The 24,268-nt window shown below is 32.3% G+C and overlaps 1 protein-coding gene across 1 annotated transcript; it reads left to right on the plus strand.

The window, feature by feature from the left end:
• Positions 1-3,341: 3,341 nt before the first annotated feature.
• On the plus strand, positions 3,342-14,237 carry LOC134718563 (LHFPL tetraspan subfamily member 2a protein-like). Its single transcript, XM_063581167.1, has 4 exons — positions 3,342-3,439; positions 5,869-7,206; positions 11,116-11,229; positions 13,190-14,237. The coding sequence occupies exons 2-4, from the start codon at positions 6,768-6,770 to the stop codon at positions 13,330-13,332; spliced, it is 696 nt and encodes a 231-aa protein (XP_063437237.1). The 5' UTR covers positions 3,342-3,439; positions 5,869-6,767; the 3' UTR covers positions 13,333-14,237.
• The last annotated feature ends 10,031 nt before the right edge of the window (positions 14,238-24,268 follow it).

Consider the following 24,268-nt stretch of genomic DNA (forward strand, 5'->3'; position numbering starts at 1 on the left):
TGAATAGCGAATTTTCTATAGGCTTGTATGCAGACTTCGGCAAAACCACAAAATTAAATATCCATGAACATGCAAGTTAACTTAATCCACGAAAATTAGTACCCACGAAAATAAATGAATCCACAGTAGATGAGAGTGTTTAAAAAAAAAAATCATAATTTAAATGCCAAATAAATTTTTCCTTGCATTAAAACTCCCAAATTTTTTCACCAGTTGAAAAATTATCATTTTTGTGTGTATCTTTGTTGATTTTTCAGTGGTAGACTGTTTCTTGCTAATCCAAAGGAAGAAAAGTGACTATAGGATGTCATTTCATAGCTCAAAACTTTTGAAGTCACATATTTTATAGCAATATATCATTGTTAGCACAAAATAACCCAAAAATATTTCGCCTTCATCCTCCTGACCATTGTCCTGAGCAGGCATGAGATGTTTGCCACTGGACGTTAAGCGACTAACAATCAATCCTCTTGGTCATATAAATGTATCCTACATCATTGAGAATTATACACCCATTCATTTTCAAATATCCTGGATCTGCCCTTACTTATCATATCTTATTATTTTGGTCATTTGCTTCCATCCTTGAATTATGAATGACCTTGGATTACCACTTGGTGTTATCTTCAGTGGCGGATCAAAAAAGTTTTGTAAGGGAGGCCACTGACTGACCTAAAGGGGGTCTCTCCAGTCATGATTCAGTGATTCCCTATATAATCAACCAAATTTTTCCCACAAAAGGGGGGATGCTTCCCTCCTGAATCTGCCTGTGATCTTATATTTTTGGCAACAAAGTTTCTAAATTAAAAGTGGTTCAAGTGTTGCATCAACAAATTACTTGTGAGGAACCAGATATAAACCAGAGCCTGGATCCTAGTGTTAATTTGATGATCATTTAATTTCATGCTCATTAATATTGTAATTTACAAGATTCTCTGGTACCTCCCCTCTCTATGAAGTCTTCAGCTCAAATGTTCTTAATTGCCATTTAAGTGTTGCAGTTAGCAAAAAAATTAATTTCACTTCTACTAAAGTACATGTATAACATGGTTAAGTATAGCAATATATCTCTGAGGAGAGCTTTTATTAATCCTTTTCTGTTAACATACGTCTTAAAGAGGATTTTTTTCCCTAACCTGTTGCAAACTGTGCTAATGTTCTGTTAACCTATTTTCTACCAATTTCTATCAGCTCTATCTTAATTTTATTAAGTGCTATTTAAAAGAAACACATGCTTAAAACAAATGGAATTGGGTAAATTTGTTAATTGAGATATTGCTTTCTAAATGAAATTGTTTCACTTGGAACCTACTAGTCGTGTATCAATATAGATGAAATATTTGCCACTGGACATTAAGAAACAACAAAAAATCTTTCAATCAATTCTAATTCAAAAAATCAAAAAAAAAGTGTTTTTTTGACGATCAATTTAGAAAACAAGAATATGACACATTGAACAACAAACACTGAATTTAAATAATTTGGATGGTTGCATAAAGACTGAGGGGGGGAGGATACATGATTGTGAACGCTCAACCCTCAATCTTAACCATGAGGAAAGGGGTGTAACACAACAGTTAATAATAATGTTAAAGTTTTTGGTCAAGGTAGTTTTTGATGAAGTCCAATCAACTTGAAACTTTGTACACATGTTCCTTAGGTTATGATCATTCTAATTTAAATGCCAAATTATATTTTTTATCCCAATATCAAGGTCCACTGAACATAGAAAATGATAATGGGAGTGGGACATCCGTGTACTATGGACACACTCTTGTTTTTCTTTAGTTCATCAGATAATTTTAAACTGATGGGTTTGACTACATTCCTTTGGTGTCTTTTTCCTAGATTTTTAAATAATTTTCTAATATCTTTAAACAGTTAATCTCAAACAAATTGTAATTACCTAATTTAATAAAGACACCAGATTCACTATCCTGGTGTTAATTTGATGAACAGCTGATTTTATGCTCATGTAAATCTTTTAATTAACAAGAATTTTGTTAGAATGAGATTAATGCTACACCTCTCTGCTGTAGCTGACAAAGGTAGTTTATCATCCTGAATCTGCATGAAATATTTGCCACTGGATGATTGATAAAAACTATCAATCAAGTGAATTTTAATCTTCAAGGATTAAAAGTTTATTCATATTTCTACAGACAAACACATTAGTTTTCCTTTTAATAACAAATTTACAGACAAAACTTCTCAACACATAATTGTACCATCATATAATCTTTTCCATACTGTGGTGTCACATTAGCCTAATCTGTAGTAGGTTATGCATTTGATACCCTGGCAGGTTCAAATTGAAAACTTGAACATTGATAGTGGGTCTCATTAGGGTCTAAACGTGACATGGGATTGCTGATATTTTGTAAGCGTGACACGTGAAAGTCAAATTATGTTGGCGTGAAAACCGGAAATGAGGTCTTGCGGGACCCAGGAAATAACAAAAAAATGAGAAATGCTTACGTACATAGTTTAAGTGGGATACGGGAATCTTACAAAACAGTAAGCAGGATCCGGGATCAGAACCCCCCAATGAGACCCCCTTGATAGCTGCTGTCTCCTCCCTGAACCACATGAGTTTAAGAGAAGAAGTTAAACTAGTTTGACCAAAGTCAGAATAATGAGTCTTGTTGCAGTTTGTTACTTTGTGAAGTAGCATGTTAAGGGGGTTCCCCGGTCTAAATCATTTATATAGGATTTCTCTATATTTTTCTATAAATGAACTTTATCTTACAGTTAATAGAAAAATAAAATAAAAAAGTGGGGTCACCTTCCATTTGCGCTCACAATCTGTCTTCGAAAGAAGCATACATTTTTGTAAAAAATGTTTTTTTTTGTTGAAGTAATAAGAAAAATAAAGTTAATATCGAAATAAAAAAAGAAATTTATTACAGAAATCGCTCAAATTATACAATAATTTAGTTTAAGTACAGCTTATATGGAAATTATATTAAAAAATATAGAGATGAGTTAAAAAAGATATTTCAATTTTAAAGCCAAAAAATGGCATTTTTCCACCAAAGGGAGATAATTTGGAACTTTTTCAATGATGTATACATTTTAAAAGTCATCTGGGGCCAACACGAATTGATTGTTTTGAATGATTTTTGTACCATTTGATAAAGTAACAACTACAAAAGGTAACAAAAAAAAATTGTAATGAAAAATAAATGTTTATTTTTTTTCTGAAATTTTTATACCCTCGATCGAGCCTCCTTAAAGCAACAAACTTCTGTACAGAAAAAAATGAATAAAATTAATACATCAATAACTGAAAGTGTTAGTTGTACCTGTTCTTCTAGTTACACCCTTAAAAACCTGGAATTATACAAAAAATTTCCCATATACATTTCTTTAATCTAATATGAACTTTTTTTCCAGATTTAAAAGAAAAGATTTACATCTAGATGCAAACAGAAACTTGGTAAGTTTACATAAGCAAAACATAGAATAAAAAGTTGAGTAATGCAGAAATGTATGCCCTGAAAAAGAACAAATTTCATTGAACACTCTATAAATAGAAAAGAAGATTTGGTATGATTGCCAATGAGACAACCCTCCACAAGAGACCAAATGACACAGAAATTAAAAACTATAGGTCACTGTGTAACAGCCTTCAACTATGAGCAAAGCCAATACTGCATAGTCAAATTCAGCATGATTCATACAAATTTTTTGACACCAAATTGCAAGAAGAACAGACAACCAAAAAAAATTTTGCAATTTGATTGACATCATGTCAATGTCAGTTTTCTGAAACAAATACAATTTAATGCCAAATCAGGTTGATCATTTATAATATTGACTGACTCAGCACAGCCAGATTTAAGAATGCTCAAGTGTCATAACTACATCAAGATAATAACGGAAAAAATATGATCAAATAATATGGCAAAACCACATGGTTATCAAATATTTACATGTTTTATTACATTTAAAAAGGAGAACCAACCTCTCAAGTGTTTGTTCTATTTTACAGCATCATCAGCCATATTATGAATCGATTTTTGAAGTACTGTAAATTCAGAAAATGATTGTGTGCATTTAGTACTGCATTTGTAACAATTGACGCAAATTAAATACCTTAATGGTATTTATAAAAGCTGCATACAAATATTTTAAAAGCAAATTTGTTTTTTTTGCGCCACCTGCCTCTTAGCAATTTCAGAAAAAATAAAAACAACTGTATTTTGATGTGGATTGCAGAAATAGCTTCATGCTCTACAAGCAGTAATTATCATGATTATATGATAGTTTAACATGTTAATTATATATTACTTTTGCATGTGCTTTTCAGAAGACTTAAAGGATTTTTTGTCCCAAGAAGGGTTTTTGGGACCAAATTGTGCAGTGAAAGGATTCTTAGTCTATAGACACATATTCTTAAACAATTTATTTGCAAGACAATAAAGCATCAGGTTGGGCAGAGGGCAGGAAACAAACTTATTTATTTGTTGCCTTCTATCTATTCCAAATCTTTTAAGAACATTTACTCTGAAAGCTTTCATCCAACTGTATATAAAAAAAGAAGATGTGGTATGATTGCCAATGAGACAATTCTCCACAAGAGACCAAATGACACAGAAATTATCAACTATAGGTCACCCACAATACACTTTTCAACAACAAGCAAAGTCCATACTGCATAGTCCCCGAAATGTTAAACAATTCAAACGACAAAACTAAGACACCTAATTTATGTATGATAAGAATGAATAGATGCAATGGTAGGAGACATCTGTCTTCAATGGGGACTATCTTCCAGGTTTTAATTTTTGTCTCCAGGGCTAAGCTGCCTAACCAATGATTTCAAAGAGAGGCTATAAGCTTCATCCTAAATCAATAAAAAAAATACTCAAATTCCTTACTACTGTGTTGCTACATAAACAATATTAATAATTACATCATATTATTAAATCTTTCCCAGATGTTGCACTCACAAGGGGGTCATACAAAAACATAAATTGATATTTTATAAATAAAGACTTCAAGCTGAGCAAAATAAGATCAGATGTTTTCAAGATTTATCAGATTTTTATCAAATTTTTTTATCTAGGAAAACATTTAGAATATTTAAAATTGTTGACTTTGAGAAGTTCATTTCAGATAAGAATGATTCTATGATAAATTCATAGGTCTAAATTATCATGATTATTGTGTGCCGGTTTTTATAGTTTTTAATATTTTTCACATTTTCTCATTGAAGGTAGGCACTTCAATATTTCTAACATGACTATTATTTTGAAAAAGGTTATTTTTAAAAGATTTACTTATGTACTTACTAAAATTAAGTGAAAAGTGGGAAAATAGAAAGCTTATATAAATCCTCAAATTAAATAGAAATAAAAAAAGCAATTTTTCACAAATATTTGTGCCTGAACAAAATTGTTGGGGGGTATATGATATTTGGAATTTTGATAGCATTAAGTCCAAATTTCCTCATTCAGTGGTAAATATTTTAATCAAATTAGAATTGTTAGATAAAAGAAGGCAGGTCAACCCAATTTTCAGAACTTTAAGATTTTTAAAAGCTGCATGAAAATGAGGTCATCAGGTAGAGAGCTCTGCATTGTTGAAGGCTGTAAAGTGGCCTTTAGTTGCTGACTTCTTTGTCCTTTGCTCTCCTGTTGAAAGTTGTCTCATTGGAAATCATTATGTAACCACATCTTTTTAAAACTATTTGACTATGTTGAAATGAAGTTACGGGTAAATGACTAAACTGTATGGTAAATTTCTTTTCAAGCCCTGATAACTATAATCTTTCAAATTGCATTGTAAAAGACGGGAAAAATTAGTCATCTGTTGATGTAAAAAACTATATAGTGAACTATTGATTACATATTTATTTTTCAGAATGAATCACCGGCTAATGTCAATATCTAATCATAAAAAAATACAGAAATAAATGACGACCAGAAAACCCGTTATTTACATGTGAAATTGACAACAGCAGGCTATCATTCATCAGAAATAATAGAAATCGGCATAACTATTGGAAAAGAGCTACGGAAGCAATTCAACAGTGCACAGAACTGCATAGTGAAGGAATCCGCAACTATTGGAAAAGAGCAAGGGAAGCAATTCAACAGTGCACAGAACTGCACAGTGAAGAAATCTGTTAGATTGGAAATTGATGAAAATTTGACACTTTATTTGTTCAGATATCTCTGAGGCATTGTGGTTCAATTTGATTTGATGATTTATTGGTTTGAAAGCCTGCAGAATATTTAACGAATTCTGGAAAAATCAATGTGAATTGAATTATTATAATAAAATTTTCAGCTGTGGAGTTTGTGGGGATCGTAAAATGTTTGAATGATATTGAGTTTAGAAGATTTGGTTTTTCGTGGTAAAAGTGCTAGAAACCAGAATTTGAAAGGATATTGATTATTGATTATACAATAGAGCCACCAGGCAGGATTTAAAAAAAATCAGTCAATGTGATCAAGTTAATAAAAACATAATAATCACCATAATCTACAAAAATTACAGGAAGTCTATTAATTCTAAACAAATTAAAGTGTTGATATGAATCATTTAAAATTCTGATTGGAATTCGTTCAGAAAGAAGATTGTTATTAAGGATAGGATAGAAAGGAACAAATGAACCAGAAAATCTTATAATTTGTTTTGTGGTTTCTGAAATTGTCATGGATATTTGAACTTTGACATCAAACAGAAGTTTTAAAATAAATTAAAAATTTAGCAGTGAAAAGCTCTAACTTAAGTTTCGAGAGAATTTATTGGATAAAATGTGCTATGTTATTATAACATGTCGATCTTTAGGCTGGACCTTACTCTCCATAGCGATTACATTGATGATTGTGGCATCAGTCGTGTCCCCTTATTGGTTAGTTGGACTTCCTACAAACCAAATTCAGTCAGTAAAAGCTAACAATACACAATTTATCATCGAAAAATTTCGACCAACGCTTGGAATATTTAATCGATGCCAGAGATTAACACGATCTGACTACACATTGGGCAGAGTTACGTGTGCAAATTTTGTGACTGATTTTATCGCAGAAAATGACGATTTTCCACATGCGTGGAAGGCTACTGTGATATGCTTTGCCTTAGCCGCTCTTTTACTGACCACTTCAATGATCATGTCAGCAATGAGTTTATTTGCTCGCTCAGTCTGCGGGAAAAGTATATTTACTCTAGCTGGGCTCATACAGAGTATTGCAGGTTAGTACAATCAGAAATAATACACCTTATCGCTATTTGTATGCCATTGCTAGATATCACACAGGTTCCTGTAAAATTTTGACGTCATAAAACAAAATATCTTGACGCCACAATGGAAAAGTGATTGTTGTATGCGTCAAAAGGTCAAGCGGCCGAGTCAGCCGGGATTAGCGAAAAGGTGTATTGAGTTTTTTTTTTTTTTTAATGCTTATAATGGAACGGTGTGAGGATCTCAATAATAAGAACTTGTATTCTGGTATCTGATACGTCCTTTATTTTGTATATATTTATGCAGACTTTCATGAAATTGCAATTATTAATCTCACTTTTTTGTCACCTTAAAAAAAATATGCAGTACATGTAATAAATGCACACAATCATTTCTGTATTTACAGTAAATATGTGACATAGCATGTAGAAAAAAACAATTATGCATGCCACCTTGTGTTCCTGTGTCAGATCTAACTCATTTCATAAGTCATTTTATTTTGATAAGTTTTGCAAGTGTACAATAATAGACAAAAAAAGTATATTTAACAAATGCTCAATGGTCACAAACATGTTAACTTTAATCTTTCTAAAGTAAAGTAGAAAATCGTGCATTAACCCTTTCCTCCATAATGACGCCTTTTGACGCCACCCCCTTTACTCCATAATGACGCCTGTGTAGTCAGTGGCGGATCCAGGAATTTTCATAAGTGGGGGCCCACTGACTGACATAAGAGGGGGCCCGCTCCTGTCACGCTTCAGTGATTCCCTATATCAGCAACCAATTTTTTTCCGAAAAAGGGGGGCCCAGGCCCCCTGCCCCCCCCTAAATCCGCCTCTGGTAGTACTTCAGTTAAAACGCTTTGACTACAAAGTGTCTGCAGTAGACTGTAATAAAATTTGTATCCAATATGAAATGAAATATCATAGGAATATCCAACTAAAATTTATTTGATTAAATAGTTGTTTTTCACAATATATTAATACTTGAAAGCATATTTCCAACATTTTGTTGAAAAATCCTACGCAAATCAAGTATGCAAAAAAATAATTCAATAGAGTACATGTATAGGCAAAATTTATTGTAAGGTAATCAATAGAATAGAAGTGATCAAGATTGAAAATTAACAAAAGATTTGTTTGACTGCTTTCAACATGTTCAGATTTTTCATCCATTGTTTTGGCTTGGGAACTAATGATTACCATGAGTAAAAATTTTCAAAGGCACCTTGATTTATGAAATGTCCACTGAATAAGAAAACTTGAATTTATGAATTAAAATTTTGCCTTACAAGTTATTTGAGTATCTTATAATTAAGACAGCATTTAAACTCCTGCATACAATTTCTTTATTTGTCAGTTGGTAATTCTAACAATATGATAAGTTAGCTCCCATTTACAATATTCCTTTAAACTTTTGATTAAATTTCATGAAGCACATATTTGTTAAAGAATTGCTGTCACAACGAAACATTCAAGTAACACATGTAAGGCTAGAGTAATGCAAGCGGATAAGAGTTATCTCCCATTTAAAAGATATAAACACTAACCACATCCACATGCACTATAGATTTACTAAAACAGAAATAAAGGGTTGCAATTCTGTTTTGTTAAGATCTCCTTTGAAATGTATTATTTGGCTGTACTCTTCAGTGATAATACAATGTAATATGTATAATATGTGTAATTTATGTGAGACAATATCTGAAAAAGTCGATTTTCCATGTCCCCAACTTCACCAGCAATTAATTTTTTATTCAACCATCTTTTTTGAAAATTTCAAGTTTCAGTATAAACTAAATTATATAATGCACCAACCCCTGACAATTAAACACTCATTCTTATATTTCTTCCAATAAAATATTGTAATTTAAATGTTCAACCCCCCCCTAAAATCATGTTGTCCCCTGTATTTTTTGGAAAACTAATTCATTCAAATAATATCCAAATTAATTAAATAGGCGTCCGATTCTCACATATGTGATAAATTATATAATAAACTTGCCCTTAATTTGTCTTTTTATATTGTAACTATAGCATGTAATAAAATTTTGCAAATTTTAAGACAAAAAAAAATTTGTCCCCAGAGGTGATTTCCCTCCTGTTACCACTGAGTTTTTTTTACCTGTGGAAACGTTTAAAAGACCAATAGTTATTGTCCCATTATATATTGTGAAGAGCATCATTTCCTGAATGCATTAGTACAAAAACATAGTTGAAAAGGCGGCCAGGTTTGAACATTTAAGCCCATCCAAGGTAAGAATTTATAGAAAAATACTTATTAGTGTTCCATCCTGTTATAGCCTTTTCTTCCACTTTCTGAGAATATTTTTAAGTGTGCACCACAATATTAAGTGTGTTTTTATATCATCTTTTTAAAAGTTATAGGACACAGGAAATACACTTACATTTAATGTGATAAAAAGGACAAAAACTATCGTGCATAATTCCTTTCTGTTACGTTCTGTCATGTTACCTGATAAAAAGTAACAGCATAACCATCATTAGTAACAGGAAGGATATTCAAGACATTTTCACTGAAGATCGAAGAGTTATCTACTATATGTCAACCATTTCATTTATAAATATAAGTTATCACCACCATATCAAATAAATTTCAAAATAATATACAGTATATTGAATAACAAAATAGGTTTTTTGCTTTTGATAACAGCAGAGAACATTGTGCAATTTAAGTATAGTAGATAGTAACAGAAAGGAATTTATTTTAGAATTTTGCATTACCTAGGCAGATTTTTCATCTTGCAAAATACAGTTTCAAAGACTAAATGACATTGTTTGCTGTTATCTTCCAATTGTGACCAATCTAAAATGATGTATTTTTCTTAAACTTTAAAATAAAGCAGAAAAATCCTTTCTGTTACCAACTCTGTCCTGTTACCGTTGTCCTGTTACTCAAGATTCTTTCATGTTACCGACATACCGAACTATATTTAAGTATATTTCTAAACCTTTTGTATTGCAAATGTTAAAATCAATAATTGGCATTTGATAAACTATTGCAGGATATACTAGTAAACCACAAATAATGTCTTAAACTTATTCCTTATTCCCATTAGAAGCTTTTTAAAATTGATTCCCTTTGGTAACAGGAAAGAACTGGATTTTTTTGTACCATTTTTAAAATTGCCATTGTTTCCTTATTAAACAATTGTTTGAATTACAGACAACAGTTCCTCGATCCCAAATGTGTGTTCTTCGATTTGTGCTATTGAAATACTGGGTTTAAAGAATTTTTTTTGTTTTTTTTTATTGCCAAAAAATTGACTTTTACAGATATTGTCTCATGTATATTTAGAAAATAAAGCATTTTATTTATGAAATCTGTTTAATGATTTAATTTTACAAAGTTTTGTATTAAGACTTGCCTTTAAAAGTGATAAACGAAAAAAATAAGGGGGGGATGGAAACTTTAAATATATATTAAAGACCTGTTCTACGTGTGGCAACCATTGATATTGGACAATATTTTCCCTCAACAATGTCACAAAAGTTGACACAGAAAATTGACAGAGTTGGATTTGATTACCATACCTGCCATCTTTTCAAAATGCCCATGGGGGTTTTGCGTGCATAGTCCCAAAAACCTTCTAGTGGTATACATTTTAATGTTGTTTTTTGGCTTTTTCATACATTTAAAAGCCAAATCTTATTGTAAAATTAATTTTTTTGTTTAAATTGTGGACAAAATTGATCTTTCAAAATTTCAATTTGGGAGCCTCCATGGGTGAAATCACCCGCAAATATTGACAGTTGGCAGTTATGGATTACTTATATGATACTGACATATATAGATAATATAAGATGCTATCTGATTTCCAATGAGACAACTATTGTCTTTTACATCAATATAATTTACATGAGATTTCATACAATGTGATTTGAACAATTTTTTTTCAGGTTTATTATGTGTGATTGGCCTGGTTATATATCCAGCTGGCTGGGGTACAGCAAGGGTGAAACGAAACTGTGGGGAATACGCAGATCCATATATCATTGATAGATGTTCACTTGGTAAGAATTTGAATAAAATACTATAGTGTCACAACAAATCTCTATAACCAAAATGTGACTATTATAGATACAAGAAGATGTGGTATGAGTGCCAATGAGACATCTCCATTCAAGTCACAATTTATAAAAGTAAACCATTATAGGTCAATGTACGACCTTCAACATGGAGCCTTGGCTCAACCCAACAGCATAAAATTGAGAATGGAAATGGGGAATGTGTCAAAGAGACAACAACCCGACCAAATAAAAAAACAACAGCAGAAGGTCACCAACAGGTCTTCAATGTAGCGAGAAATTCCCGCACCCGGAGGCGTCCTTCAGCTGGCCCCTAAACAAATATATACTAGTTCAGTGATAATGAATGCCATACTTATTTCCAAATTGTAAGCTATAAAGGGCCCCAAAATGACAAGTGTAAAACCATTCAAACAGGTCTTATAAAAAAAAAAAAAATAGAACCATTTTATCTAAGTTTGTTAGATTGATGTCCTTAGTTTTAGATATAATTTCTGGATTATCTCCCATTGGTTGTTAGATACCAGAATTAAAATATTGACCTTAATTTCTGAAAACAAACAATACTAAAGACTAACTTTCCCTAGTTTTGGCAATGCTTGCAATGGGATTTAAAATCACGAATTTAAAAGTAAAATAACAAAAATGCAAAACTTCTATGAAAATTTTAAATGGAAAGTCCCTAATCAAATGGCAAAATCAAAAACTCAAAAACGTCAAACAAATGGACAACAACTGTCATTACTAACTTAGTACAGACATTTCCCTATGTAAAAAATGTTGGATTAAACCTGGTATTATATCTAGCTAAAACATTGCATTCCTCCTTTTTGATCTATTGAAATATTGTTCAAAACATTGTGCTATCTATAGTAATATTTACTCTGTGACCCTTAAGAAAATATGTTAGTGCAAAGGCTTGTAATATTTGAGACTGGACATATCAAAATATTATCATTCTTTCATATTTGTTTTTAAGCAGAAGGGTAACATTAGATCCACTTCTTAATTTCATAATTTATGATGATTGACAGAAATCAATTCATACTTTATTGTTAAAAAATAGTTATACAATGTACAAGGTAATGGGTTGCATCTCTTATATTGATGAACAAAACATATCCACTATAGCTGAGGAACTGTAGCTCTTAGATTCTTATGATATTTTGCGTACAGCAAATACTGTGGATTCATTTACTTTCGCGAGTATCAATGCATGTGGATAAGGGGAATTTGCAGGCCTGTGGATATTTAATTTCATCGTTTGCCGAGATCTGCATATTATCCTATTACGAATATGTCATTCGTTGAAGATTTGATTTCTTGGTTCACCTGTACCCAAGAAATCCACAAAAATAGATATCCAACGAATAATTATGAATCCACAGTAGTAAAAAAATATCATAAGGAGCTACAGTTCTGCAGGTAAATCCTCAACAAACATTCAGTACACATTAGATCAAAAGGAATAGATTTATTGAATTTTGTTCCAGCATTGAATGAATTCATGTTGACATTAATTAACAGAAATACAAACATTAATAAAGTTATACAAATACTGTTTGATATTTCTACTACAGTGTCTATTAATGAATTCATTTAAAACACATTCAGTTATTGTAATCTTCTGAGAAACCTGGAAACAGAGGGTCAAAAAGGGGGGTTAAAAAAACATATTTGATGTAATGATTGAAATCTTATTACAAACTTATGCAAATGCTTTTTCTACTGATCATATTTCTCCCCGAAAAAAAGAATATTTGATTTAAAAATAAGAATGATTTCAATTTACAGGTTGGTCGTTTTACCAGTGTATTGTGGGCACCCAATATCTGATTTTTAAAGTTCATGATTTCTTTTTACAGGTTGGTCATTTTACATGTGTATTGTCATGATTGTGGGCACCCAATATCTGATTTTTAAAATTCATGATTTCTGTTTACAGGTTGGTCATTTTACCTGTGTATTGTGGGCACAGTATTAACATTTGTGTGTTCAGTGTTATCTATTCAAGCAGAACATTCCACATCCAGCAGAAAGGTCGAAGAAGAGGTCATGGAAGGAAAAAATCTCATCTGTGTCTTATGAATGTTTTAATGAACAGCAATACAACAAGGGCATAGTTAGATACAAACTTAACCAGATCTGATGTTGTAAATAATGTTATACTCTATTCCAGTGTTTTGACCAAATTATGTAGACCAATTTAGTTATATTAGTGTGGTTGAGATCACTCCCAGGGATTTAGACACATTGCTTTTATTAATGTTTAGTGCTACAAGTGGTGCAGAAACTACTAATCTATCCTGTGCATAAGAGATCAATACCCAGTTTTTGGCGGGGTGCATTTTGTTACCATTAATGTGCATCTGAGAAAACATGCAGGATCATTTAGTTACCTTTCATAGGCATTTTTGGCGGGATTTATCTAGTTTGCTTTCCTAGGCACCAGCACAACACCCATTTTTAACCAGGGTTCATTAAGTAAATTCTACTTGGACATCAGAGACAACACCCTGTTTTTGGTGGGGTTTATTTAGTTGCCTTTTGTGGGCATCAGTTACAACACCCAGTTTTAGGCATGATTGATTTAGTTTCCTTTCTTGTACATCAGAAACAGAACACAGTTATTGGCAGAATTCATAGAGTTACCTTTCCTCTGCACCAGAGGCAGCACCTAGTTTCTGGCAGGGTTCATTTAGTTATCTTTCCTGTGCATTAGGAAAAACACCCAATTTTGGCGGGTTAATTTAGATTTTTTAAATCTTTCCTTGGCAACAGAGACAACACCCATTTTTTGGCAGGACTCATTTAGTTACCTTTCCTGTACAACAGAGATTGGACATGCTAGATGAGACCTATATATATATGTTAATTTGAAATATCTGAATAGAATTACAAGGAAAAGTATGAATTAAAACAGTATTTTAATTTTTAGCTTATTTTTCAGGCTCTTTATAACATGTATAACAAGAGGGGTAACTCTAGATGATAAAAAAGGTGACATCCCATTAGTCCGACAACCATTATTCCGACAGCCCATTACTCCGACAGCCCATTACTCCGACAGCCCATTATTCCGACAGCCCAATACTCCGACAATGCATCTGTATTGTGTGTATGGGTAAATTTTCTTTAAACAGACAAACTCTGTCCTCTTTGATCATGTTTATTTTTGGGGTTGTCCGTTTTGATTCCTATTTTTTGTCCATGCGGGATATTGTCTGCCGTTATATTGGACTTGATACACATACTTATTACAACTGCTCATTCCTTACTTTGAAGCTTCGATCCTATTTCGTTTTACGTGTCTGGGTATTTTGTTTGTTTACATTTCGTCGTTTGTGTGTCAACTGTCAATCTGTGCTGTTAAAGCTCGCTTGTTTTTTTGTATGAATACGGTACAGTATCATGTTGGGGAATATGAATCCACGAAATACGGAGACAACTACAAAGCACTTCCAAAAGCGATAGATCAGACATAGTCTGAGAGATGACACTCAATATATTTGTAGACTAGGGGTGCTAATTTTATATCCCGAGCTTATTTTAAAATCAGGAAAAAATATGCCGCTTTTATAATGGTTGGGAGAGGTGCAGGACTTATGATTTACAACAAAACAGTTAACTTATTACGAAAAACAAATATGACGGATATGAACATTTCGGCAACTTCTATTTAAATATTAAATAGGAAAATTGATATCGGGTCAGTGACTGTATATGACAAAGAAACAAACAGTCAACGCAATTTGACTGCTTACATATAACGAGTGCAGTATGAAAGCCAATAACAACAAGTAAAAAAATGTTACACAATGTGTGAAATTCTTGTCACGCTTGTGTCTTTGTCAAATTATCTAATTGTAAAAACTTAGTACAATATGTGTTTTGTGGCATACTTGACACTTATTTTTCATTTAAGGTGGTATCTAACACTACAGGGGGGTAACTTTTTAAAATCAGCTAAACGTTTTAATTACGTTGTGTTGTTATGCGAATATTAAGCTTCTCAATGATCAAAATTAGTGTTTGTCAAACTGCTATATAACCAGTGTATTTTTTCTGAAATAACGGTTGGTTAATTTTTTTTAATTTTATTTTTTATTTTTCTCAAAGGGCCAAAGCAAATATACTTTGTCAAAATTTGATGAAAATTAAACGAGCCAAATTAATTTTTGTGAAGGTGTTGGGTACCACCTTAAAGATTGTTTCAAGGAAAAACATATTTAGATATTATTGATTTTAAGAAAGGAAGTTCATATGTTAATTGAGAATTGGTGCTCACCCATTACATTAGGAATTGAAAATGCCAGATACTCAAAAAATCGTATTGTACAGCTGATAAAGTTGAGGATGAGCGTCATTTTTCAATCGAACACTCCCTTCATAATAATTTGAGGGATGAACTCTTTCAGCACTTGTCAGAACTTTTAAAAGTTAGATGAGCATGATTAATCTTCGATGTTAACACAAAAAAACTTAACTACTACGGGAAAATGATAATTGTATTGTTAGTTCATTTGAATTATGTAGTACAGGTCTTGATACTGACTGTTGTTTAATATCAATTTGTTAGTCCTTTTTTTGCCTATTTTGTTTTGGCTCCGATTGTGACTGAGGCTTATGGTGAAATAAAGATAACTTACTAGTATATATTAGTATTGTTCTTAATGTTGACCCAATCATTATACCGCCGCTTCGAAAAAGTGGGGAGTATACTGTTTTACCTCTGTCTCTGTCTATAAATTCGTCCGTCCGCCCGTGAATATTTTCGTTGCATCTTTTTCATCATCAACATTACAACTTTTTCTGAAATATGGTTTCAGGGTTTATTGAATCGGGTTTATCGTGTGATGCATTTTCAGATTGTTAACTCAAAAACTTTCTGTTTACCGAACACGTTTTACATGAGATCTAAGTTGAACATTTTCGTCATATTTTTTCTCAGAAACTACAATACAATGATATCTGAAATTTGGTTTCAAGGTTTATATAAGTCAGTTATACTGTGTGATGCTTTTTAGATAAACATCTCAACAATTTTCTGTTCACCGAAATATTTGGGCAGGGTATCTTCAGTAGCTCGCACCATCACTGGTTGGTCTTGATTTAAATGCTCTTTATAGACACTGTTATTTGGAAAATGAAATATTCTTTTCTGTTCTATTCTATAAACAGAATTCGAACTCAGTATCTAGAAAGTATTTGAACTACCTTAGTCTTTTGTAATATAAACGGAGTTATTTCTTAAAAACGTAATAATATATCATAATACAGACAGACAAAAAATTATTTTACCCTGATACTTGACTTGAGAAGTGTCGGACTTATGGGTTGTCGGAGTATTGGGTTGTCGGAGCAATGGGTTGTCGGACTATTCGGTTGTCGGAATAATGGGTTGTCGGACCAATGGGCTGTCGGACTAATGGGCTGTCGGAATAATGGCGTGTAACCATAAAAAACAATAATATTTAAACATGTAGTCTTGATTATACTTATTGCCTATGGTTCTAGTTAAAAACAACCTAAACACAATTATGAAATGATTAAATAAAATTTCTTATTAAAATTTAGATGGAGGGGCTTGCTTTTCAACCTTACCAAATATTAAATTTTGGAATAAACCTAGGACAAAAGTTGTTTACATACAAGAGATCTGACAAAATTTTAAGATTATTTTTTTTTTTTTTTTTTAAAGATGATACTTTTTGGGGTAGATGTGAGGTGAATACACAGTAATATTTATCTTCATCAATGGTGTCTTCAAAAAAATATTTACATTCATGGCAAAATTATAGCATTTACAATCATGGCAAAATTATAGCATTTACAATCATGACAAAATTGAACAGAATGATTACATTCACATTTTTCTCAAATAATTTTCTTAATCAAACTTTTTAGCTCACCTGACCTGAAAGGTCAAGTGAGCTTTTCTCATCACTTGGCGTCCGTCGTCCGTCGTCCTGCGTCCGTCGTCCGTCGTCCGTAAACTTTTACAAAAATCTTCTTCTCTGAAACTACTGGGCCAAATTTTACCAAACTTGGCCACAATCATCCTTGGGGTATCTAGTTTAAAAAATGTGTCCGGTGACCTGGCCGTCCAACCAAGATGGCCGCCATGGCTAAAAATAGAACACAGGGGTAAAATGTATATTTTGGCTTATATCTTTGAAACCAAAACATTTAGAGCAAATCTGACAAGGGGTAAAATTGTTAATCAGGTCAAGATCTATCTGCCCTAGAATTTTCAGATGAATCGGACAACCCGTTGTTAGGTTGCTGCCCCTGAATTGGTTATTTTAAGGAAATTTTGCAGTTTTTGGTTATTATCTTGAATACTATTATAGATAGAGATAAACTGTAAACAGCAATAATGTTCAGCAAAGTAAAACCTACAAATAAGTCAACATGACCAAAATTGTCAGTCAACCCCTTAAGGAGTTATTGCCCTTTATAGTCAATTTTTAACAAATTTTCGTCAGTTTTTGTAACTTGTACAAAAATCTTCTTCTCTGAAACTACATGGCCAAATTAAACCAAACCTGGCGATAATTATCATTGTGGTATATAGTTTGAAAAATGTGTCCGATGACACCGCCTTCCAAACAAAATGGCCGACATGGCTAAAATTAGAACATAGTGGTAAAATGCAGTTTTTGATTTATATCTTTAAAACTAAGACATTTAGGGCAAATCTTTGAAAATTTAAATGTCCATCAGAATAAGATCTATCCCCTCACAAATTTTCAGATGAATTTGACAACTCGTTATTGGGTTGCTGCCCTAAAATTGGTAATTTTAAGGAAATTTTGCAGTTTTTGGTTATTATCTTGAATACTATTATAGATAGAGATAAACTGTAAACAGCAATTTTGTTCAGCAAAGTAGGATCTACAAATAAGTCACCATGATAAAGATTGTAAGAGTACCCCTTAAGGAGTTATTGCCCTTTATAGTCAATTTTGAACAAATTTTCGTCATTTTTGTAACTTGTACAAAAATCTTCTTTTCTAAAACTATGGGCCATATTAAACTAAACGTGGCCACAATCATCACTATGGTATCTATTTAAAAAAAGTGTCTAATGACCCCACCTACCAACCAAGATGACCGACATCAGTAAATACAGTAACAGGTGAGCGACACAGGCTCTTGAGAGCCTCTAGTTTTTTATACTTGAAAAATGGCAGGGGTTGGCCCTTAACTTACAAGTGGTTTTTTTTTCATCTATTTTTCATAATAATTATATATTTTTTGCTATGAGATACTAAGATTTTCCAATCAAATTAAGTATTTGTGAATAAAAATATAAACCCTGAATATACATAAGGAAGTGATCTTTACCATTTAGAGAGTGACCAGTAGTTTATGAAGCTGTATGTATTATATATACAGATATTTTTATGATGTAGCTTTCATTTCATTTATCATACCTGATCATATTTTGACCTCTGAAAGGTCAAGTTAATATCAATGTGTGTTCAAATCAAAATAATGAAACATTGGTTATGTCTTATACAACATCATGTTGGATCAATTAAATTGTGACTCTTATACGAGGTCAGGTGAAAATAATCACAAAGTTATACTTATATGTCTAAAATTTTGAGACTAAGTTGAACTGATAATTGCATTCAACAGAACCTTGTAGATGGTCCAAACTTTTAGAATGTTTGTTTATACAAAGAAGATATGAGATCTCACTTTTTATGTACAGAATTGGAAAATCTTGACTGTTTTATACCAATATTGCTTAACAGAATGTTGTTTTCCTTAGTTTTGCTCTGTGTACATTATTTGCGGGGAATTTCCCCCGTGAACGCTCCCAAATGGAAAAATGCAATTTTGTCCACAATTTAAACAAAACAATACATTTTACAATGACTATAGGCTTGTAATAGTATGAAGAGGCCAAAAATAACACTAAAATATATTTGAAGGCCCCCTTGATGGTTTTGTAGAACTATAGGATCCATCTTGCACGTAAAAACCCCATGGGCATTTTGAAAAGTTGGCAGGTAGGTATACTAATGTGTGGAGAAATCTTTACTTGCTAGCATTTAATATATTTTCTTATCAAGACTAGATGTTTTACCATGCATTTCATTGTTAGCTAACCTTTTTTGCTGTACTGTAGTGTATCAAATTTTGTCACAATCCTTGTTCCTCCATTAAAGCTTACATATTTTGTCCACATAAAACTACAAATATTTATATACTCTTTTATTATACATGGAATTATATGTAGTATTTGTTACAACGTTGTAAAATGATTTGTTATTGTTTATTTTTATTAAGAATACTCCATATTTATATACTGTACTCTACAACGGCTTTAAGTAGCTGTTTTACGTAATAAAATAATACAGATTTCTCTGTTTTCTGCCATGAATGATTTTCTGAGTTTCTTTGACTGAGCCTGGGTGAATAAGTGATTAAAGAAGTTCATCAGCACATCTCAAAAACTAAAGCATTTAGAGCAAATTTGACATGGGGATGAAATTTTCATTAGGTCAACTTGTATCGTCTCATAAATTTTAAGATGGTTCTAATACCTATTCTATGGTTTCTGCCACAAAATTGGTAAATTTTATGGAAATTTTGCCGTGTTTGGTTATTGAATATTATAGATAAAGATAATCTGTTAATACAGCAAAAATGTTCAGCACAGTAAGATTTACAAATAAGTTAATATGACCAAAATTATCAATTGATACCTTTAAGGAGGATTTTTTTGTCAATTTCAAGACAATTTTATGCAATTTGTTTTATAATGCTTTCTTAAAAAGTCTTCTCCTCTGAAACTACTAAACCAAATAAACACCAAACTTAAGTTGATTTATTCTTATTAGTTCCCTACTGACGAAGTAGAATGGGTCTTAAGGTTTGCACTCTGTCCATCTGTCTGTTCGGCAAATCAGTTTTCCCCACTTTTTAGACGACCGCAAAATTTGAAAAAAATTTCATCGTATTTATACGACCGCAAAATTTGAAAAAATTTTCGTCGTATTTATACGACCGCAAAATTTGAAAAAAATTTCGTCGTATAATGCTATTACGTTGTCGTCGTCGTCATCGTCCGAATACTTTTAGTTTTCGCACTCTAACTTTAGTAAATGTTTATAGAAATCTATGAAATTTAAACACAAGGTTTATGACCACAAAAGGAAGGTTGGGATTGATTTTGGGAGTTTTGGTCCCAACATTTCAGGAATTAGGGGCCAAAAAGGGCCCAAATAAGCATTTTCTTGGTTTTCGCACTATAACTTTAGTTTTAATTAATAGAAATCTATGAAATTTTGACACAAGGTTTATGACCACAAAAGAAAGGTTGGTATTGATTTTGGGAGTTTAGGTCCCAACAGTTTAGGAATTAGGGGCCAAAAAGGGACCCAAATAAGCATTTTTCTTGGTTTTCGCACCATAACTTTAGTATAAGTAAATAGAAATCTATGAAATTTAAACACAAGGTTTAAGACCATAAAAGGAAGGTTTGTATTGATTTTTGGAGTTTTGGTCCCAACAGTTTAGGAATAAGGGGCCCAAAGGGTCCCAAAATGAAACTTTGTTTGATTTCATCAAAAATTGAATAATTGGGGTTCTTTGATATGCCGAATCTAACTGTGTATGTAGATTCTTAATTTTTTGACCCGTTTTTAAATTGGTCTACATTAATGTCCAAAGGGTCCAAAATTAAACTTAGTTTGATTCTGACAATAATTGAATCGGTTGGGTTCTTTGATATGCTGAATCTAAAAATGTACTTAGATTTTTGATTAATGGCCCAGTTTTCAAGTTGGTCCAAATCGGGGTCCAAAATAAGACTTTGTTTGATTTCATCAAAAATTGAATAAATAGGGTTCTTTGATATGCCTAATCTTACAGTGTATGTAGATTCTTCTTTGTTGGTCCTGTTTTCAAATTGGTCTACATTAAAGTCCAAAGGGTCCAAAATTAAACTTAGTTTGATTTTAACAAAAATTGAATTCTTGGGATTCTTTGATATGCTGAATCCAAACATGTACTTAGATTTTTGATTATGGGGCCCAGTTTTCAAGTTGGTCCAAATCAGGATCTAAAATTATTATATTAAGTATTGTGCAATAGCAAGAAATTTTCAATTGCACAGTCCTCAGCAATAACAAGAAATCTTCAATTGCACAGTATTGTGCAATAGCAAGAAACTTTCAATTGCGCATTAGCAAGAAATCTTCAATTGCACAGTATTGTGCAATAGCAAGTATTTTCAATTGCACAGTATTGCGCAATAGCAAGAAATATCTAATTGCACAATATTGTGCAATTGCAAGAAATTTCAATTGGAGTTATCTTTCTTTGTCCAGAATAGTAGTTGAATCAACTTAAATAAATGTTTTATACAATATACAATGTATATTCACTTTTACTACCAACTGATAAATTAAAACAATCTTTACCATTCAGTGATAACAAGCACTTTTTTTACATTTTGATATTTTATGATGTATTTAAATGAGTGATTATTGCTGCAAACTCCATTAGAAATTTGAATTGAGATCGGTTTTGGAATAAAGGATAGGGGGATGTGAAAAAAAAAATTTGGGGGGGGGGGGGGGGGGGGTAGTTCAATTTTTCTCATTTGAAATTTCATAAATAAAAAGAAAATTTTTCAAACATTTTTTTGAGAGGATTAATATTCAACAGCATAGTAAATTGCTCAAAGGCAAAACAAAAATTTCAAGTTCATTAGACCACATTCATTCTGTATCGGAAACCTATGCTGTGTCAACTATTTAATCACAATCCAAATTTAGAGGTGAATCCAGCTTGAATGTTGTGTCCACACTTGCCCCAACCGTTCACTGTTCAACCTCTGCGGTCGTATAAAGCTGCGCCCTGCGGAGCATCTGGTTTATTTCTTCATGCTTAAAGATATTGATTTGATATGTGGTGTATTGTTTTATCATGGCAAGTTACAGATGAAGTTCGTATTTTGTTCTGGTCTGATGATTTTGTGCAGAGTTTTGGGTCTTGGACTTCGAAAATGTACTAAATTGATCAGTTTTCCACATTTTGTTTGTCATGCTTGAAGATCTTGATTTGATGATTGGCATATAGTTTTATCATGACAAGTTAAAGATCAAGTTTTGATTTTTGCTCTGGTTTTATGATTTTGTGTAGAGTTGTGGTTCTTGGACTTCGAAATCATACTAAATTAATCAGTTTTCCACTTGTTTTGCATCATGCTTGAACATATTGACTTGTTTTGAATAAAAAATGTGTTTTATTTTCTGATTCCCCAGAAAACATGGCTATCATGGCTAAAAATCGAACATAGGGTAGAATGCAGTTTTTGACATATCTCAAAAACTAAAGCATTAACAGAAAATCAGATCTTTATTATTGCCTTTTACAGACATCATTTGTTCATCTAGTTTGTTAACTATAAAAGAAAAAAATGATTTGTAGGTGGTTGCATTCCATGTTGAAATGGCTGAAATAGGGAAACAAAATTTGCATTAGCATGGCGTAGGGAGGCATTTCTGTTAGGCGTTGAAGTCTGTTGATTGTTTGTGGTTGTAATTGTATGGCCAGTTATGTTGTCATTGCAGTTTGTATTGTTTTCACGGCTTTTATTGTAGATTCCAGAGCTTGTATTTCAATATGTCTTTGAAGGTTAAGGTATTGGTGTGTGAGACTGTTGAAAATAGGTTGGCTTAGCTCATTGCCATGGTTGTAGTCATAAGTGAAAGAACTGTGTGTTTCACCACACTCTATGAGCTTCTCTCTCCTTTGAAAAAGGTACATTGTTTTTTTCTTGCTCTCTAAGTTATTAGCTTTTCTAGTTCTATAGTAAATGTTGTGTTTTTGACTGATTTATTAGCTTTTTAGCTTGATTTTGGTCTGGTCAGGGGAGTGTCCTTACTCAATTCACATACTGATGGGATAGGCTATAGAGAAGATTGATGAGGCGTTTTACTAGTCTGAATAGATGGTGCAGTTCAAGACGATTTATTATGTTATAGTTGGTTACTTGATCTAGGCACAATATGTTTGGAGTAGAACTTTCTTCTGTACTGGCAAATATAAGATATATAGTGCTGTCGGAATTTGGATAGAAGAGATCGCGTTCGTTACATGACACGCAGATAAATGGTGAGTTCGGGTCAAGCTTATTTCTACCAGCTCTTGATAGGCCGACACAGTTTTATTAATACCATTCTGCACAGCCTTCACATCCTATTTTAAGATGCTTTTTCGTCGCAGGATGGACATGTGTATTTTTGTTCCTGACAATGTACTCTTGTTATTTTCGAGGTCAAGATTAGATTTTGGCCCGGAATGTTCATTTTGATGGTTATTCAGTGATTTTGGATGTCTATCCTGAATAACTGTTAAGACTTTGTATTTATATCTTCTAATTGGTTAAGAAAAACAATATAGTCTCCAAAAATTGGCATGATAGACACTGTGAAAATGTCTACTTTTTGGCCATTTATCAAAAGTGATGATGTTGCATTATACTCAGTAATAGTAAATAAAATAGGAGCCTGTGGAACCATCCTTTCGTTTGTTCAGAATTTTGTATCAGTTTAGATTTGAAAATCCATGATCACTGATAGTATCTTTCGAAGATCCTGTATATGGTAATATTGGTGTATCACATGTAACATTTTTGCTTGGAAAATCCAAAATGACTGAATTTTTTAAAGAGTATAAGAATATTGATCTTTTAAAAATTTATGCTTTATTTATTGGTTTTATTTTTTTCCAGCTGCCCTTCTTGCATTGTTCTGCCATTGTCCCTGACCATGTTCTAGCCAGAAGGAAACCTTGATAAATTAATCTCCTCGTCTTGATCTAAAAAAGCGCCCTGGGTGAGGGTCACCTTTTAGTTTATTGTATTCCAGGATTGAATATATGGGCGTCGCCAGAAAAATTACTTTACAACCGGCTTATTCATTATTGATGTTTATTATCTGGTTAATATGTTCTATAATATTAATATGGTCTATGGTTTGGTCGCCAGTTTGTGATG

This window comes from Mytilus trossulus, chromosome 5 (genome assembly GCF_036588685.1).
Source record: "Mytilus trossulus isolate FHL-02 chromosome 5, PNRI_Mtr1.1.1.hap1, whole genome shotgun sequence".
NCBI classification, from domain to species: Eukaryota; Metazoa; Mollusca; class Bivalvia; order Mytilida; family Mytilidae; genus Mytilus; species Mytilus trossulus.